General features: G+C 44.8%; 1 protein-coding gene across 1 annotated transcript; it reads right to left on the bottom strand.

Annotated features, from left to right (window-relative positions):
• Positions 1 to 373: 373 nt before the first annotated feature.
• On the bottom strand, positions 374 to 18,875 carry KRT23 (keratin 23). The gene is made up of 8 exons (XM_047756746.1): positions 18,253 to 18,875; positions 11,407 to 11,489; positions 9,726 to 9,882; positions 7,318 to 7,479; positions 7,108 to 7,230; positions 3,392 to 3,612; positions 2,203 to 2,234; positions 374 to 749 (listed from the first exon to the last, which is right to left on the bottom strand). Exons 1-8 carry the CDS (start codon positions 18,649 to 18,651, stop codon positions 676 to 678), a joined length of 1,251 nt encoding a protein of 416 aa, XP_047612702.1. The 5' UTR covers positions 18,652 to 18,875; the 3' UTR covers positions 374 to 675.
• Positions 18,876 to 20,707: the final 1,832 nt, after the last annotated feature.

The raw sequence follows: 20,707 nt of genomic DNA, 5'->3' as shown, positions 1-20,707 counted from the left end.
TTTCCTTTTCTAGCTTTAATTCTCTTTTAGGCCTTGAAGGTTATTGATTGACTGATTGATTAATTTATCTGTGAGATAGAATAGTTTTTGGTTATCTTACATTCTCAGTGCGGGCTTTCTGGGCATCCTTTTCTCTCTCCTTGCCTCCCCTCCCTTTCCTGCAGGCAGAGGTCTGGAAATTGGAAAAACTTATGAACCACATCTTGTCTCTAGATTGCATGGCTGCAGGTAACAATTCTGCACAGTGTTTGATTCCTTCAAACCTATTCAAAGCATATTTTCATGGAAAATGCTCTGAGAATTCATTGTTAAGATGAGAACTTGAGGTCTTGTTTTGCCTTAAGATACCAAAAAAAAAAAAAAAAAGACATGATGCAACTGGTGTGGCGTTTTATTGGCTACAAAATAGAGCTGTAATGATGGGACTTGGATCATTGCAGTAGGAGAGTAGTGCTTTAAGCTCATGCACTCCTACTTTGAAAAAGTGCATCGGTCTATTAATATCACGATGGAATGTCTGGTGAGAGTGATATAGAGAAAAAAAAAAGTTTCTGAGCCTGGTAACTCCAAAGATACCTCTTAGAATTCACCCATTTGTGTCTGAGCAAGGACTTTCCTTTGGGGGAAGTTAGTTTTCACCACAGGCAGAAACTTTTATTGGTCTCATGTGAACTTTTAGAGCTCATTCACTTGAGAAAGAATTATTCTTCCATTGACGCTCTCTCGTGTGATGGCCTTGATCTTTGGAGCTGCAGACAAAAAAAAAAAAAAAAAGCAAGACAGAGGTCATTGCCACGCTCTCGCCACCATCTGAACTGTACTCCTGTTCATTTCCCTGTTCTCAGCACCTGAAGGCTCTCTGTGCCTTCCAGAATGTTCACTAAGCAACATGGTGGGCTCTGCTGGAGTGAAAAGGGATCTTCCAGAGACGACTTCCCATCCACCCTCTAGGAAATGAGAGTGTCTGAACAGTGTCGCCTTCTAGAGGTCAAGACTGTCTCATCATAACTGTGGCCGATACAGAATCTGGTCTCTGACCACAAGTGCTGGAGGGGTCCTTTCTGCTTATATGGGCTTTGTAGTACTTGCACCACAGATGCTGTGAGCTTACTGAGCCCTAAATGCCATCCTGGGGACCTCACTTTAAGATCTAGAAAAGCATGGCATGTGAAGAATGGGCACCATTTTCAAAGATGTGACTTATTTGCATAAGTGCTTTGTGAATACATCAACAAACTTTAGCTGGACCGGAGGGAAGAAGTGAAACCATTACTAGAGACCTAGGGAGACCTTGGTTAGCGTCAAACCTCTCCAATAGTAGACTCGACCAACCCCTCCAGTAACGGGTTCCCCTGCCTCTGGACGTGGCTGAAGAGAGAGCCTGGAGGACCATCTCTTGGGATCTTGCAGAGGGAATGGCAATGGGACCAACTGTTCCGTGCTGGTTACTTGGACTCTGAGTCCCTGACCCTCGAATGTCTTGGGCCATTTTTACCCCCAACTAATTAGAAAGTGCCCCCTGTCCCAGACTGGTGGTTTCTTGGAACTTTCCTGTGAGATGTCAGAGGTCGTCTAGGAAAATGAAGTTCCCAGGACAAAGGTATTGGGAACACTGGGTTAAACAGAGCACAGTTGTTGTTGGGGTTTCTTTCTCTTTCTTGTCCCTTTTCTTCCCCTGCAGCAGTATGTGTTCCCTCCGCAGCCCGAGTCTTCACAAAGAGGATAATGAGAACAGTATTCCCAGCCACCTTGGGCCGTAGAACATATCTTTATCATATGTAGTTAAAATCTCACGAACACTAGTGTTCAACAGAATATAGTCTGGAAACTTATGCGAAATCATTTCCTCTTACTTTCTGAGGAGTTTGGTCAACAGACTCCATATCAATAGAAATCTAATAATAGTAATAATCATCTTATCTACTTTACTTTACATCTTATTTACTTTACTTTACTTTACTTTATCATCTTATCTTTTACTTTACTTTACTTTTACTTATCATCTTTACTTGCAAAGAGCTTTCATATATATCATTTAGGACAATTGTTCTGTATTATCTAATCCGTCAATTCAATATTAAAGTAGAAATTGAACACTGAACTGTCAGGAGTAGACTAGGGATTATGAATATGACAGAATGGATAAATATGCTTATTCATTAAAAAAAGTAGATTCAAACAAGGAAAGATTTTTCTTTTTACCTTTCACACTCGACTTAGATTCTTCCATTGACCTATGAAAGTGATAAAGGTTAAAGCTCATTTTAGTATTAGCAACAATCATAAAAACTCCTCAAGATGAACCAACTGCCTTTGCCTGCTTGTAAACGTGTAGCTCTTTAATGAGGATAATTGTCCAAGTTCTGTGGTCTCAAGGTCATGGGTTCATGGGAGAACCCTCCTGGACCTGGAGGGCAGTAGAGAGTACCGCCTCCCGTTGACCCTGGGGTCCGGAGACGTCTGCTGAACCAGCTCCATCATTTGAGCTGGCTGCAAGGTTTTGCCTCCACTGGGATCCTTTCTGGGGTCTGGGTCTGATGTTTGGAACCCCTCAGCTTTTTTTTTTTCCTTCTTTTTGTGTGAAAACCCTCTTAGCCAATAGTCCTTAAGGATGAACTATTTGATTTTTGTTTGTTTGTTTGTTTGTTTTTGTCTTTTTAGGGCCACACCTGTGGCATAGGGCAGTTCCCAGGCTAGGCGTCAAATTGGAGCCACAGCTGCCAACCTATGCCAGAGCCACAGCAACCAGATCTGAGCTGTGTCTATGACCTATACCACAGCTCATGGCAATGCCAGATCCCCGACCCACCGAGAGAGGCCAGGGATCGAACCTGAATCCTCATGGATACTAGTCGGATTCGTTTCTGTTGCCCCACAACTGGAACTCCCCACACCTCTGGGCTTTTCAGACTGTTCAAAGTTTGGCCCAATACCGTTTTATTTATGTATTACAAATAAACCCTTCTCATCCTTTCTCTTGGGTCATAGAACATATGTGACATTTTTGTGGACAGCTGTACCAAAAACAGAGATACAAGATTGCAAATCTCGTCATCTTAGTCTCTTAGGAATCATTTCTTGCTGTTAAAGTAAAACATCCCCCGCCTCCCCGGGAAACACCATAGCCAAACCTTCTTAATTCGTTCTTTCTAGAGATTTTAATACACGAACTGAAACAGTTGACCTCAAATCTTAGCATCCTGGGAATAATCCCTGATGGATTCGCATTTGCTACTACATAGATTACAACCTGATCTAAATATCGTGAAAGGAAATTCAGATTCAGCGTAAACCTTTCTTTCTCCAGAGGGGCCCATAAGGTCTATGCCCACGAATGCACATAAGGGTCAGATCCACTTCCGCCCTCCTCCCCTGCCAGCCTTTGCCTTACCCTCTACTCTCTCCCTCCAGGAGCTGGCGGTAGGTGGCGATTTCCTTCTCTAGGTGGCTTTTGATACCTAGGAGGACCTTGTATTCATTGTTCTGACGTTCCAGTTCATGACGTAGCCGCCCCAATTCTTCCTCGTGGTGGGAGATGATCTCTTGCATGTCCTGGAGCTGGCAGGAGTACCGGGACTGGGTCTCCGATAGCATATTCTCTAAGGCGGACTTCTGAAAGAGGAAGGACATTTCTTGCGTTCATTGATGAATGGCGTGATTCAATAACCTGTGCCTGCTGAGTAGTTAGACCACGCCAGCTACTCTGCTAGGTGTCTTGGTGATGCCGGAGATGCAGGATGAAGAGCAGGCTGATGTAAAGGCTTGGAGCCAGGCAGCAAAGCACCGAACAGTGTCAGGACATCTGAATCCTGTTTTCTGGGCAGGAAGCCTGGATGTCAGGGAGCGCTTGGCAATGCTGCCGCACTCTTGTGGTGTTTATTGTTGCTCATTAGGGATTGGGCATGTGCCACCTATCCCCGATCTGTTCCTTACCTCCTTATGCTTACATTTGTCTCTGGCCAGGCTGAAGACTCCTAGAGGGAAACAGCATCTGGGTCTGGTGTCTCTTTGTATCTTCAGGGAAGGGTCTCAGGTATGGACGCCAGAGCCAACAGAGGGCATCGGGTGAAATGTGCACTTCAGATGAGCCACGAGCAATTGTTTAGTATAAGTATGTCCCAGATATTGCCCTACTATTGCATGGGACTTACTTATCCTAAAACAACAAACAACTTTATTGTTTCTCTGAAATTCAGATTCCACTGGGTGCCCTACATTGAGCTAATCTGGCAACCCTAGTCCCAAGCAATGGTTTTTGCTTTAGGACAATGGTAGCATGTTGTCATTTTTGAGGAAATTCTGAAAGCTGCAAAATGAAGAGTACAGAGAACTGACTTCAAGTCTCTCTCTCTCTTTTTTTTTTTTTCCATTTTTTGGTTTTTGTTTTGTTTTTGCTTTTGAGAGCCCCACCCTTGACATATGGAAGTTCCCAGGCTAGGGGTCAAATCAGAGCTGCAGCTGTTGGCCAATGTCGTAGCCACAGCAACACCAGACCTGAGCTGCATCTTTGACCTACACCAGAGCTCACTGCAACGCCGGATCCTTAACCCATTGAGTGAGGCCAGGGATTGAACCATGTCCTCCTGGATACTAGTCGGGTTTGTTGCTACTGAGCCATGACGGCAACTCCATCTCTGTTTTTTTTTTTTAATTTTTTAATTAAAGTATAGTTGATTTACAATGTTCTGTCAATTTCTGCTATATAGCACAGTGACCCAGGCATACATGTATACAAGTCCCCTGTTCTGTTTGGATTGACCACTGCTTTTCCGGAGCATATAACTTTAATCTTAAAGAGAAACTCATAACTGTGCTAGACACTCTTGCTTTATCAGGGTGCTAACTTCTAGGGGCCCCTAAATGCTGCCTGTCCATTAACCCACTTGTTCCTGGTCTGGTCACTCTCCAGTTTGCCCAAAGGGCTATTTCATTCCTTCTCCTCTGTCCTCAAACCTCCCTCCTGCCTGCCCCTTCAGGCTGTGGCCCTGCTTCCTCCTTTGCTGAGGAGATGCAAGCCCTCTGGAGAAGACTCCCACAGGCTCCCAGCATCACCTCCACCCACAAGCGGGAACCCATGTCTGGAACTCATTCTCCTCCTGTTACGATGCATGAGCCGTCTGTATTACGGTTTCTCCAGCAATTGTGCACCTTCCTGCGACATTAATGTCGGGTAACTTCCTGCAACGTTGTTTTCCTCGCCTAGCCTATTCCCACCTGCTTTCAGACAGAATCATTTGTGTTCTTTCTTGAGTCCATATGTGCCTTCAGTGATCATCCAATTTCTCTGCCCTCCTTCACTTCCAGCAAAGCTCCTCAAAGAGGGTCTATACCTGCTCTTTCAAATTCCTCTAAACCTCCCTCCAAGGGTCAAGGTTATACAGTTCAACTGGTGTTACCCTAGGGCCCCCCCTTTTCCTTCCCTCCACGTCTCTCCTTTTTTCCTCCCTTTGTTCATTCTCTGCAGCCACCTCGTTGGCTGCTTCCTGCTTCCTGGTTTGTCCTCCAATCGGCTCGATGCTGCTGTGCCTCATAGCTTTTGCATTTGCTGTCCCCCCCAGCTGGAACCCCCTCCCCGTAGTCACATAATGCACCTCCTTCTCACTTTCAGGGTTTTGCTCAACTGTCACCTGAAGAGTAAAACCTCTCCCGATCACCTTGTTGAAAATGGCAGCTGTTCACCTGATGCTTAACCTCTTCCTTATGCTTCAGTTTTTGTAGCACTTTTCTCCATCTAACACATTATATATTTTAATGATTTGTGCATTTGTTGTCTAGCATTTTCACTGACATTGCATCCTCAGTACTGAGAATAGTGTCAGATAGTAGGATGCATGACAAGAGAATAAAATATCTTGCTGATCTTCCAGGACTGTTGTGAGATAGCTAATATTAAAATGTTTTGAAAACTGTAAAACACTGTCATTCTTCCTGTTCTGTTCACCATCATTGTTTGCCAAAGCATAAGAGGAATTTACCACATGCACCTGCAATAAAATGAACTAATTATTTATGCTTAAGACTGAGGGCAGCATGGCACCTGGGAATAATATTGATGAAGGATTAGAAGATCAGATAGGCTTAGAAAGGGAATCCGATGGTAGATTTTACTTAATGAATTTATGACGCTCATAAAAGTGTTTTTACCAAAAACTATGATGATTAAAGAAAAGACTTAGACACAAGAGTTATAGTTTACTGCAGTGGACATAGGAGTGCATGTATCTTTTTGAATTAGAGTTTTGTCCAGATACATGCCCAGGAGTGAGAATTAATATGTGGAATCTAAAATACGGCACACATTTACAAAACAGAAACAGACTCACAGACATAGAGAACAGACTTGTGGTTGCCAAGGGGGAGGGGGGCAGGGAGAGGGATGGACTGGGAGTTTGGGGTTAGTAGATGCAAACTATTACATTTAGAATGGATAAACAATGAAATCCTATGGTATAGCACAGGGATAGTCTCTTGGGCTAGAACATGATGGAAGATAATGTGAGAAAAAGAATGTGTATTTATGTATGATGGGGTCACTTTGCTGTACAGCAGAAACTGGCGTAACATTACAAATTAACCATACCTTAATAAAAAAAAAAAGAATTCCAGTTTACTGGGTAATAAGACATACACATAATGAGTAGGGCAGTATTTGGGAGTCAGCCGGGCCTGGATTTGCCACCTATTCATGTTGGCACTAGAATTTCTCTTTATGGTAATTGGGGGGCAGCCTGATCCTAAGTGCAGAGAGCACTGACACAGATCATGGGGGCCTAGGGCTGCTCCCTTTCGCCACACAACACCGCGTGGCTTCAGCACTGGCCATGTACTAGCTGTGTGACCTTGGCCAATTAACTGTTTGGAGCTTTGGCTTCCTCATCTCTAAAATAAGGGCACCAGGAAAGGCTAATGTGAGGATTGATGACATTTAATATAATGAGCTCCCTAGCAAGCTCCGTAAATGATAGCTCTACTGTCCTCATCATGGACAGTTTGGATGGAAAGTGAGACGTGAGAGAGGCCCCAAGAGAGTTGGGAGATGGGCCCCAGAGAGAGGTCAGGGGCCGGGGGTGGGCTACCCGCCCAGGAGCTTCCTGGGCTCAGAATTACCTTGTTGTACTGTGTCTCTAGGTCAATCTCCAGGGCCTGGAAAGTGCGCTTCAGCTCATGGATGTCACTTTGGCCACTCTGCCCAGCTGCTGGACTGGCCGCCTCCTGGGCCATGGCTGCTGACTGTGAGACCAAGCAAAGGGCAGGGATGTCGGTTTGGGGACCACTTGGAAATGGCCCCTTTGGGAAGTTTGGGCATCTTTCTTTTACCTGCTCTTTATACCACACGTCGAAGTCTTGATGCTTCTTCTTAATTAGAAGCTCGTATTCCTGCCTCATATCCTCCAGGACCTTAATCAGATCTTCTCCCGGAGTTGCATCCACCTTCACGTTGACCTTGAAGTCATTTGGCATGTGATGTTCCTCCATTGCCTGTTTAATGACACAGAGAGAAAACAAATCAGCTGTGACAATCAGAATGCTGGAAGCCTGGTGTCTGACAGCAGTTTAAAAAAATTTTTTTTTAATTTTTTAAAAAGATTTAAAAAAAATTCCCCTTAACTGGTTGCCCGTTTTTCGCTGGTTTGGTTTCTCAGTTAATATTTGTTGATGGCAAAACATACGCTTTTTTTTTTTTTTTTCTCTCTCTACTGCTTTCATAAAGTAAAGAATAGCCCCAGACAGGTAATCAGATGGCCTCTGTGATGACTGACTTAATCTCTGGTTGAAAACATTTTGCAAAGAATTGTGCTTCCCTCGCAGGTAAAGTTCTCTTCAGCAAGTGTTCGCAGGTGAAAGGATGACACAATGAAACACTTGAGCCTGTGGGGGTCTAGACCCACACTTTGGGGAAGCAGTGCAGTAACCCGAAGCCAAAAGCTGTAGAGACTTTCACAACCTCGTCCGTGCGTTATGACTCTGTCAGGCCGACGCCCGTGGGAGATGGTGAAGACTAAGAAACCGCAGGAGAGGTTTTCCTTACCCATCATTGTCTAACCAGCTGTGCAGAAGCTCGGGCTCTTTGATGTTCATAAGCAATTTTGTTTGCCTAAAACGAGGATTGTTTTTCTATCATTTCATCAGAGGCTCAGGGACTTCAGATAGATGGTAACTTTAAAAAAGTCAGTTAAATGCTTCCGGAAATTAGGACTCGTAATTTTTTCTCTGTTTCTATCTTTTTAGGGCCATACCCGCAGCATGTGGAAGTTCCCAGGCCAGGGTTCAAATTGGAGCTGTAGCTGCTGGCCTATACCACAGCCACAGCAACTCCAGATCCTTAACCCACTGAGTGAGGCCAGGGATCGAACCTGTGTCCTCATGGATACTAGTTGGACTTGTTAACCACTGGAGCCACAATAGAAACTCCAGGACTCAAATTTTTTTTTTTTTTTAAAGGTAAAATAAAAACTTTTATTTTTCTTATTCTAAATGGGTCTGACTGGGAGAGTTCCCGTTGTGGTGCAGGGAAACAAATCCGACTATGTAAGCATGAGGTTGTGGGTTTGATCCCTGGCTGCACTCAGTGGGTTGAGGATCTGGCATTGTTGTGACTGTGGCATAGGTCAGCAACTGTAGCTCTGATTTGACCCGTAGCCTAGGAACCTCCATACGCCACGAGTGTGGCCCTAAAAAGAAAAAAAAATTTAGTCTGATAACAGTTTGTTCAAAATAATAATACTAACAACATGTTTGATTATATATATATATATATATACACACACACACACATATATAAAACACACACACACACATATATATATACATATACATATATACTTTTGTATAAGTGATACAGAAAAGAAATATTTCAGTTGGAGAGAAGACTCTTAACAAAGTCATGAGAGTTGATTTTGCAGGGAGTCCTCTTGTGGTGCAGTGGGTTGCAGTGGCTTGGGTCACCGCTGTGGTGTGGGTTCAATCCCTGGCTGGGGGACTTCCACATGCCATGGGCCATGTGGAATTGTTTTATAGTTTGACAGTTTCTTATTCAGTACCTTTAAGTTCTCAGGTCTTCTAGAACTACTTGATATCATTGACCATCCCTTTAGATTCTATTCTATTATTAAAGTGTAGGACTCTTAATTTTTTATTTTTTTTAATGCCCATACCTGCAGCATATAGAAGTTCCCGGGCCAGGGGTCGAATCGGGGCTGTAGCTGAGGCCTACCTTGCAGCTGTGGTAACGCCGCATCCTTAACCCACTTGCAAGGTCAGGTATCGAACCCGCATCCTCACAGGGACAAATTGTGTCCGTCACTTGCTGGGGCACAACAGAAACTCCAAAGTGTAGGACTTAGTTTTTGCCACGAGTTTTGCTTACCTGGCTCAGGAACAAATTCTCTTTATTTTCTTGTCCCCCAATTTGCCACATATTGGGTTAATGGAGGAGGTTTGATCCCATACATTTATTCTTCTGGTATCATATGAACAAACAGGTCTAGATAAACGTTGTGTATTAATAAAATTGTTGACTGATGTCGTCTTTAATTGTGATTGTATTCTGGCTGTTGTAATTGACACCCAGGTAGATAACCCTGAACTTGGAAAAATTATATATGTATGTGGTGCCTTATGATTATTTACATTGAAGACAATAGGACTAGCTTTCAGATGGTGGGTCGCCCAGAACGTGCAGATTCAGAGCTACGCTGGTTACCAGGAGCTCCTCAGCATCCTACCTGCTCATGGTGCTTCTTCATGAGGATGAGCTCTTTCCTCATCCCCTCGACCTCCTGTTCCAGGTCCGTTGTGATGATGGTCAGATCATCCAAGTTCTTTCGGAGGCCCTCAACTTCAATTTCCAAGTCTTTCTTTAAGGAGTGTTCATTTTCATACCTGTGGTTAAAAGGAAGAGGAGAGCACACTGGCTATTGCAAGGCTGTGGCCTTGTAAGGATTCACCTTTGTTAGAGCTGAATCTCTTACCATTTACATTTAATAGGAGCGAACTGAGTACAAGCTGCGTACCTTTCGTATGTCTGTTCCATGCAGGTTTTTCTGTGATGGTGACTCAGTGTTCTCAATGTTATTTATTTATTTTTTTAATTAGAGAGAATGAAATAATAAACAGCCCCATCTAAGCCCATCCCTTAGAGCAACCATTAAGATTTGCCATATTTGCTTCATCTATATTCTCTTTCCTTTTTTTTACTTTCCTTTTTTTTCTTTTCTTTTTTCTTTTCTTTGGGCTTTTTAGGGCTGCACCCATGGCAAATGCAGGTTCCCAGCCTAGGGGTTGAATCGGAGCTACAGCAGCCACCCTATACCACAGCTCACAGCAACGCCAGATCTTTAACCCACTGATCGAGGCCAGGGATCGAATCCGCAACCTCGTGGTAACTAGTTGGATTTGTCTTGCTGAACCACAGTGGGAGCGCCTATATTCCATTTTCTATTTTAAAGTAAATAGTAAACATGACATTTCACCCCTAAATACTTCAATACTTCAGAATGTATCTTTTTTTAGTTTTTTGGGTTTTTTTTTTTTCTTTTGAGGATCGCACCCATGGCATATGGAGGTTCCCAGGCTAGGGGTCAAACTGGAGCTACACCTGCTGGCCTACGCCACAGCCATAGCAACACAGGATCTGAGCCCTGTCTTTGACCTACACCACAGCTCATGGCAATGCCAGATCCCTGACCCACTGATCGAGGCCAGGGATTGAACCCACATCCTCATGGGTATTAGTCAGATTTGTTTCTGGTTCACCACAAAGGGCACTCTGTTTTTAGTTTTTTAATTGAAGTATTGTTGACTTACAATGCTGTGTTAATTTCTGCTGTACAGCAAAGTGTTTCAGTTCCATATATATATATATATATATACACACACACACACACATGCTCTTTTTAATGTATTTTTTTCCATTATGGTTTATGGTAGGACATTGAAAATAGTTCTCTGTGCCACACAGTAGGGTCTTGTTGATTACCTCCTCCATGTAGTGTAGTTTACATCTGCCAACCCCAACCTCCCTCTCCATCTCTCCTCCTTCCCCTTGGCAACCACATGTTTGTTCTCTATGTCTGTGATTCTGTTTCTCAGAATCTTATCTTTTAAGAAAAAGACAATTTTCTAAGTAAGCATAATAACATTATCACACTTAAGAAAATTAAAAATAACTCTTTAGTATCATCTAATTTTTGGTTCGTATTTCAATTTCCTTATACCGAAGAGTGTATTTTATGTCTGTTTTTTTTAAACCAGGGTCTGGTCAGGTGTTTGTTGTTGTTATGCCTTTTCATTATATTTCAGTAAGATAAGTTTGCCTTCTACAAAGCAAAAACAGAGAACACCCCCCCTGAAATAAAACAGAACAAAAGTAGCACCCCCCCCCAATACTGTGAAGAATGAATTTACTTAAGGCTGAAGTCATCCACTGCCATCCTCGCGTTGTCAATGAGAAGAATGATCTGAGCATTGGTCATCTTGCCATCTGCTATCTGTAAGACACACATCAAGAGTCAGTGCAGTCTACACACCCGCACAGGAGAGCTGCATTTCTGCCCAATTCCTAGGAATCTGACTTACCAGCCTAGATGGCTTTTTTTCTAGCAGTGGAATAATGAGAAGTCAAGTCAATCAGTCAATATGTATGTATGTATGTATGTATGTATTTTAGCTTTTTATGGACACACCCATGGTATATGGACATTCCCAGGCGAGGAGTCAAATAGGAGCCTATACCACAGCCACAGCAATGTGGGATCTGAGTCTAATTCTGACCTATACCACAGCTCACTGCAGTGCCGGATCCTTAACCCACTGAGTGAGGCCAGGGATCGAACCCACATTGTCATGGATACTGGTTGGAGTCATTACCGCTGAGCCACAACGGGAACTCCAGTAAATATTTATTGAGCAAAGCCCCAGAATGATTTTATAATAAGGATATGGTCTGTTCAGTTTCACTTTTGACAGTGACTCTTGACAGACTAGGATTGATGCAACTGCCCAAAGAAGGGGAAGGAGAGAGATTGTTGAAAATACCTTTTAATTTTCTAGTATGATGCACAAGGCTTAGCGTTTTGCTTAAGCACAGTCACATCTGGAGATGTTAAAATAGGTTTAGGTTCTGACTTCCTATTGTGAATATTAATTTGGCTCCCCTAAAGTGCAATAATTATTTTAGGTGAGCATAATTCTTCCTTGTTATAGCGTTCATGTTTCTGATCAGTGTCACGGAGCAAAGTGTCACTGATATTAGTTCGTCAAAGCAATTTTATTTTTTCAAACTAACATAAAATATATTTTATAGTACATTTAAACTAACTTAAAATGCATTTCATAATAGTCATCACATACCATAATTATTTTTTGCCCCAAATGATCATAGCCATACACATAAGTTGTAGATGAGTGTATGCGTTTGTAACTTAGCCCATGATGAGAATGCTCCAGTTGTAGGTATTAAATATTAATTGAAATAATTCTTTACCATCAAATGAAGTAGCTTAATAAACTTTAAATGTGCTAAAACTTTAACTGTATCTGGCAGCTTCCGGTTAAAGACTTTCAGGAGTTCCCTGGTGGCTCAGTGGGTTAAGGACCCAGCATTGTCACTGCAGCAGCTCAGGTGGCTGCTGTGGTTTAAGTTCCATCTCTGGCCTGGGAACTTATGCTTGCTGTGGGCATTGATACATTAAACATTAGATGTTTATATATATATATATATACTTTATTTATTTTTAGGGCTGTACCAATGGCATATGGAAGTTCCCAGGCTAGGGGTCAAATAGGAGCTGCAGCTGCCAGCCTACATCACAGTCACAGCACTGCCAGATCCAAGTTGTGTCTGCAACCAACTCTGCAACGTACGGCAAGCCGGATCCTTAATCCACTGAGAGGCCAGGGATGGAACCCACATCCTCATGGATACTAGTTGGGTTCTTAACCTGCTGAGCCACAATGGGAACTCCCTATTTTTTACTTTAAAAATAAAATTACTGTTGGAAATGTCTGCCTGAGAAATCCTGTATATAAATACATGATTCGTAAATACTTCTCGATGGTTGTAATCAGAGAACTACACATAGAGAAATAGCATGTGAAATGCACATGTGATGTTTGTACTGTCTTGGGGAAAACTGGGTGGAAGATATCTCAATGTTAAAAGTATCATACTACTTTTGCACCAAGTACTGTGCTGAACCAAGAACCAGTACATTTTCATGTTACCTCCTGTTACTGAGTGTCACTGTAAACTTGGGTTGGTCTGTCCACTCCTTGGACTTCAATTTCTTTTCCTTTTTTCTCTTTTTCCTTTTTTCTTCTTATGGCCTCACCTGCGACATATGGAAGTTCCTGGACTAGTGGTCAAATCTGAGCCCCATCTACCGGCCTGTGCCACAGCCACAGCAAGACCAACACTGGATCCCAGCTGCATCTGAAACCTATACCACAGCTTGTGGCAACCCCAGATCCTTAACCCACTGATCGAGGCCAGGGATCAAATCTGCATCCTCTTGGACACTATGTCAGGTTCTTAACTCACTGAGCCACAATGGGAACTCCACCACCACTTGTTAAATAGGGAGTTTGTACTAGAAACCAGTGGTCTTAAAGGTCCTTTCTCCAAACTTCTGTAACTAAGCTGGAGCCAGAGAATCCTGTGATGTACCCCTTGTGTTTATACAGATGATTCCTTTATTTAGAAAGCGTTTTCTTGGGAGAAATTTATACCTCAATACAAAGGCACCTTTTAAAAATCTGGTCCTGTACAAAGCCCGACTGATTACTTGGAATTTGCTGTTATGAATACACAATAGCAGGATTCAGAGGTGGTCAGGACACTGGGTCTGGAACTCCTAGAGCAAGACCTGGGGTCCTGCTCCAACATCCGCCCATTCTGTGAGCTCAGTGACCCTCAGTTTCTTCATCCAAAAAAATGCCAATCATAACAACAGCTGCATCGCCCAAGAGTTAGGAGAATTAGAAGAGGTAAAATAAAAGGATGGAAAAATTCTTATCATTTCTGGGCACACCGTAGACACTCTGAAAAAATTAGTTGAACCTAAATTAGTTCAGCCTAAAGTAAAGTGTTTCATTTTCTTTTTTAAAAAATCTAGCGCTTTTGGGAAAGAATCAGAAAAACAATGGATGTGTGTGTGTGTATAACTGAATCGCTTTGCTGGACAGCAGAACTGATCACTACCTGATACGTCAGCTCTACTTCAGTAAAAGCTGGCACTTTGGTACCGAGAGCTGGTGTTGCACTGGGTAAATCCCAGGCTTTACACTTTGGTACTGAGAGCTGGTGTCTGCACTGGGTAAATCCCAGGCTTTACACTTTGGTACTGAGAGCTGGTGTTGCACTGGGTAAATCCCAGGCTTTACACTTTGGTACTGAGAGCTGGTGTCTGCACTGGGTAAATCCCAGGCTTTACACTTTGGTACTGAGAGCTGGTGTTGCACTCGGTAAATCCCAGGCTTTACACTTTGGTACTGAGAGCTGGTGTCTGCACTGGGTAAATCCCACTGGGCTTTACACTTTGAGCTGCATCCTCCAACTCTGGCTCTTTGTGGTGGGAGAGAGCCAGGCTGGCCGCCACCCACCTTCCTACTTCCCTTGGCAGATTCCAAATGGTGCGAAGACAACCACCTTTGCTCTGTAAAAGGATTCTGTAGATATTTCCTTGTCTTCCCTCTGCAGTGCTGCTTAGGGATTTGTTTGTTTGTTTTTTGCTGCACCTTCCGCATGTGGAAGTTCCCAGGCCAGGGTTCGAACTCAAGCCACAGCAGTGACCCAAGCCACTGCAGTGACAATGCTAGATCCTTAGCCTGCTGTGCCACTAGGGAACTCCAGGGATTTTTTCTCAATGCTTTTTCCTCTGGGCTCTTTAGATTTTGCAGGGTTTAAGCTCCTGGGAAATGAAAAGTAGCTCCTTCCACAGTGGCCTGGAGACCCCTGCAGGTAGCCTCCGTTGTGCTCTGGGGTTTTGCTTGACATTCAGAGAGACCGTGCCCTGTACCCTCTGTGGAGTCAGAAAATTAAAAATCCCACATGTGGTAGGAACACCATTGTTTTCCACTAACAGGGGACCAATGAATACTTTCTGTATAATATGCTTCTTTCTCTCTCTTCCTCCCCTCTCCCTCCCTTCCTTCCTTTCTCTGCCTCCCTCTCTCTTCCTCTCCTTCTTTCTTTACTGCACCTGTGGCATGTGGAAGTTCCTGGGCTAGGGGTCCAATCATATGCCACAGCCACAGCCTTGCCAGATCCGAGCTGCATCTACAAACTATGCCGCAGCTGGCAGCAATGCCGGATCCTTAACCTGTTGAGCGAGGCCAGGGATTGAACCTCCAACCTTGTCGTTCCTAGTTGGATGCGTTTCTGCTGCATCACGACGGGAACTCCGATACTGGGCTCCTTTAAAAACTGAAACTATTTCCCACTCTTTGGGTTACCTGATACAATATTATGATACCACCACTATTTCTGAGACTTCCTTCAAGGTAATGAATGAATAAGGATGGATTGAGAAATAATATATGAGGCATAGGTTTTGCATGGGGTGTTGAAATTAATCACCTGGATTCTCCCCAAGGCCCTGAGTTCATTCTTTTAAAAGAATCTAGTTGGCGTATTAGTGTAGCATCATTGCTCCAGGGTGTGTAATCTCCTGCCAGGGAGAGAAAAAAAGAATTTTGGACCCTAATCCAACAAGCCCCATTAAGCACTAGCGAGAGCCATTCTAATATCTTAATATTTGCATGATTATGTCCAACCCTGTGTTTCAAAAGGAATGGATTAATTTTTGAGCTCAATTTCTTAGAGATTTTAGGAATAACATTTCTGTATAATATGCACTGTTAATCCTACAACACGTAGGTCATACCCATCGTCTCGTTCTGTGAAGTAGGTGTTTTTACCCCCAGTTTACAGATGAGAAGACTGAGACCAAGCGGTTGCCTAAATTCTTTGGGACAGAATTGAGAAAAAGCGAGTAGGGACAATGACAAGGAGAGGGTGGCTGGTCCACTCTCCAGGTGGCCCCCGGATTCTCGGTTCTGACACTAAATAGGAGTCTCCTTCAGCTTTGAATTCCACTCATCTCTGGATTTCTTATTTGGTTGTTTTTCTCCGTGTTTGAAGAAAACAATTCTTTGGAGGTCAGGTTGTTTGTCTATCCAGCCTCCCCCATTCGTAGGTGAGAAAGCAGGGGCCAGAGAGGTCCCACAATACCCAGGGTTGACCCCTTCCTGGCCCCTTCATGACTTGTGAAGTGTTCAGAGTAGATATAGCACTCTCCCGCCCCCGCTTTAAGGACACTGTACATTAGGGCCGCCCCTGCAGCCTATGGAAGTTCTCAGGATGGAATCAGAGCTGCAGCTGCTGGCCTACACCACAGCCACAGCAAAGCCAGATCTGAGCCACATCTGTGACCTTCACCACAGGTTGGGTGCAATGCTGGATGCTTAACCCACAGAGCGAGGCCAGGGATCGAACCTGCATCCTCATGGATTCTAGTCAAGTTCTTAACCCTCTGAGCCACAGTGGGAACTCCTAACCTCATATTTCTTTAGGGAGTTACAGTCTCAGCTGCTTCTTTGCAAAAATCTACTCTCTCCATTCTAAAAACAAAGCAACTTTATTAATAAAAACAATATGGTGAGGTTTGTTGAGTCACCTTGTTTTTTTGGTAAAGACAACTGTGTACTATATAGTTAAGGTAATTACACAGTCAGTTATTAGGTTGATTAGTCAATAATTAGGGTTCATTATGAGGACAGATTTCTATTATCTTGATTGGTCCTTCCTACATTCAAGCAGGGACAACTGAGTGTGGAGAAAGAATACCGTACAAATATTGGAAGCCTCTGATGGCCTTTCTAGGACAGGCTAAATCAGATCATAAAGGGAGTTTTCTGGGACCACTTTACAGAAGAGTGAAGCTCTGGAGCTTTAAAATAGAATAGGGGGAGTTCCTGTTGCATTGCAGCGGAAACAAATCCGACTAGTATCCAGGAGGACTCGGGTTCCATCCCTGGCCTCACCCAGTGGGTTAAGGATCCAGTGTTGCTGTGAGCTGTGGTGTAGGTTGCAGACGAGGCTCGGATCCCACATTGCTGTGGCTGTGGTGTAAGCCAGTGGCTACAGCTCTGATTCCACCCCTAGCCTGGGAACCTCCATATGCCATGGGTGTGGCCCTAAAAATGCAAAAATAATCATAATAATAATAAAGTAGAACTAGGGAAATGACTGGATTCCTTCTACTTCTAGCCAGTGTTCTGTGACGTCCCAGAATATATAAAATTAGCTCTTTAAAAATTTGGTTGAAAATGTATTTTTTGAGGAAGTCTTCCTAATCCATCCTAACTCTTAAGTTTCCAAAACCCATGCTCATTTCATTTTATTTTGTCCTCCTGCCATTTTCAGAACCCCGGGTGGCTGCAGTTCGGAACTCCAGACCATCCCCGAGAGGAAAGGTCCACGGATGTCACAGTGATATATCTGCTGGTGGCGTGACAGCTTTTAGGTGTGCTCTCTGAAACAGTACAGCTTTTCTTTGATGGATAATCACACTGTCACCAGGACCTTGAGGTGAAGCAGAAGTGATGTCATGAGAAAGTCAATGCTCTCCTGAGCCCTGGGCATTGAGCGTGAGGAATGAACACCAGCCCTGCTCGTGACTGTTGCTGTCGCTGGATCGTAAGTGATTTTGGATAATAGCTGGTCGCCTTCCATTTTTTAAGACTTTTCTATATAACTTATGTATAGATGATGAAATATCCAAAGCAGACTTTCCCAAATCAAATATTTTTTTTCTTTTGTCTTTTAGGGCCACACCCGCAGCACATGGAGGTTCCCAGGCTAGGGGTTGCATCAGAGCTGTAGCCGCTGGCCTACACCACAGACCCAGCAATGCAGGAACTGAGCCGTGTCTTCTTCGGACACCACAGCTAACGGCAACGCCAGATCCTTCACCCACTGAGTGGGGCCAGGGATCAAACCTGTGTCCTCATGAATGCTAGTCAGATTCTTTTCTGCTGAGTCGTGACAGGAGCCCCCCAAGTCCAAATTTAAGGTATGCTAAGAAATTATCCTTGAATACCTTTGTTCATGAATACTTGAAGCTCCTCAGCCCCCTTTCTTGGAAGCTGTCTTTTCTACTGAGAGAAATCTGTGGATTTCTCCTCCCGAGGGTCCTCTGGAAATGCAGCCCCCGCCCCCAGCCTCGAGTTCCAGGTCACCCAGAATCTTACCTGCTGCTGTAGGCGGCTGATGCTTTGCTCATACTGGGAGTAATCTTGCTTGCTGCCAGGATCTCTCTGCTCATGCCACTTCAGGATGCAACTTTCCAGTTTCACGTTGGCCTCCTCCAGGGCGCGCACCTTGTCCAGGTAGGAGGCCAGGCGGTCGTTGAGGTTCCGCATGGTCTCCTTCCCATTTCCGCCTAGGAGAGAGCTGCCCCTTCCAGACCCCCAAGACCCGCCTGGGGGTGGGCAGCTCCGTGGCGAGGAGAAGGAAAGGGAGATGCGGACACCCCCTGCACCCCCATGGACACTGGGGGCCCGGGGAAAGCTCCCTGGCCAGCCCCAGCCGCCTGCGGCTCCGTGGAGGGAGCCTGAGAGGGTCTGGCTGAAGCTGTAACGGGAGCTCATGGTCCCATCTGTGTCCGGGGCAGGGCTGGGCTCTGGTCCGCTCCCTGACACCGCAAAACTGAGCCGCCCCGGACTGCCCTGGATGGTTTTATGCCCTTTGCTGTGGGAGTTCCCTTCTCTGACAACTGTACCAACAAGATCCTATCATTGTGCAACACGTGTTTCCTCTTGGTCAATCCCTCAGCGCCCCTGGGCCTTCGCACACGCTGTTGTTGTTTAGAGTGGCATCGGTACACCAGTGTGTGTCTCCCTTCCAGTTGTAACCTGGAGGTGTGGCCCGAGACCTTAGGTGGGTATTAGTCTCAGGTGTCTTTCTAATCTCTCCATGGGATTTTTCCACTGTGCATTTCTCCGGAAAGGGTGTAATTAAAGTCCCCAAATCTTTGCTTTAGTGTAGCAGAGATTTCCTTTTAAGAAGTAGACATTAAACACACAAGACCCCCCCAAAGTAAACAATTAAACACACAAGACTCCCCCCCTCCCATAAACAAACTCTAGCTCTAAAGCAAGGAGGGGGTGGGGACAAGGGAAAAGCCAGATCAGAACAAAGCCTCAGGTCCTAGAATAAAAAATGCTCGTGCTCAGGAAATGGAGCCTGTTCTGAATATCTGATGCCTCTGTCGCCCGTCACTGTTGGAGGGAAAGTAATTTCAAAGGAATCATCCTGAAGAACAAACCCACAATTATAATTAATGAATGAATGACCGAGCCTTCCACTTCCAGGGTGCCTTTCATCCCAGCACACCTCAAAACCAAACAACCCCGGCGAGTGCCCAGGACCTCCCTTAGGCCCTGGGAGGCGGGCAGCTTTTGTTCAGCGGCCGGCTCCCCTGTCTGGCTGAGCCCGGGGAGGCTGGCTGGGTTTGGTGTTGTCTGTGACCTGCAGAGGGAACAGAGGAAAACAGGAAATGTGCCAGGGGTTGTCCAACACGCTCGATGAATCTAATGCTTGGTCTGCCAAGGTAAAGGTTAGGAATGAAGACAGACATACTCTGGGGGCGGGGGAACCACGTGCAGCTTGCTGTCAACGCCATTTAAAGGGGACTCAGGGATAAAATGGCAGCCTCGGGAAGGGACTAAAGTGTTCCTTGATCCAAGTCACCCATTTTACAGATGAGGACAGTGGAGGCCTGTGGGGCCCCGGGGGGAGGGGGATGGCAGAGGACAGATGGTGGTTTAGAGGCAAAGCCAGGGCGGGGCTGCCACACAGCACAGTTATCACGGAGTTGCATCTTGATGGAGTCCAGCACCACACTTGCATAATGGTGATAATGGGACTTCCCAGGTTCCATCGTCCCTTGATGTTCTTTCTTTAATCCGCGCGAGAACTCCTGATGTAGCTAGGCAAGAGTGACTATTCTCATTTTATGGATCAGGGGCTCATGGCGTTGAATGATGCAGAGCTGATGTGCACGCGTGGTGTACCTGAACGAGGGGGGCGTGCAGGTGTTACGGTCTAGGTCTGGGCTGTTTCTGCTGCTTGGAAAGCCACGCTTGTGCCCCCGCCCCCCTTCACGACGTAGTTCCAGGGTTACCTCTTTCAACAGCTGGTTTCTGAATTTTCCTGCAGGAGCTGGGTGCCCCTTCTTTGAGGAAAGTGCCTTTTCTGGATCCCAGGGTCCTCCAGAAGGGCAGACAGCTTGGTACCCCTACCCCGGAGGAGAAGCCTGGGATCTCCCAGCTGGGTCCTGCCACCGCCTGGACCCTCGTCCACCCTCCTTCTTTCACTGACTACATTATTCCGAGTTTGTTACACTCCTGCAGGGCTGCAGGCTTCTTCAAAGCAGGGATGATGTCTTCCATCTTTCAAACACCAAAGCCTGCCTTTTTTTTTTTTTTTAATAGGCATTTCATAAACGTCTGTGTGAACTCAATCACGAACTTTTTAGAGATAGGATTTTAACTCAGGTCCTCTGACGCCATCACCTCCTGCTTCTTTTAGGAGTGTGAGCTGTCAAACCAGAAAGTAGGGAAAAGCCTCTCCCAGGGGTGAACCAGCCAGCCATAAAGGCAAAATAATTCCTAATTACAGCTAAAGCACACAAGCTCTGCTTGT

Source organism: Phacochoerus africanus, chromosome 14 (genome assembly GCF_016906955.1).
Source record: "Phacochoerus africanus isolate WHEZ1 chromosome 14, ROS_Pafr_v1, whole genome shotgun sequence".
Taxonomy (NCBI): Eukaryota; Metazoa; Chordata; class Mammalia; order Artiodactyla; family Suidae; genus Phacochoerus; species Phacochoerus africanus.
Note: the sequence above shows the minus strand (reverse complement) of the source record. Positions and strands in the feature narration are given on the sequence as shown.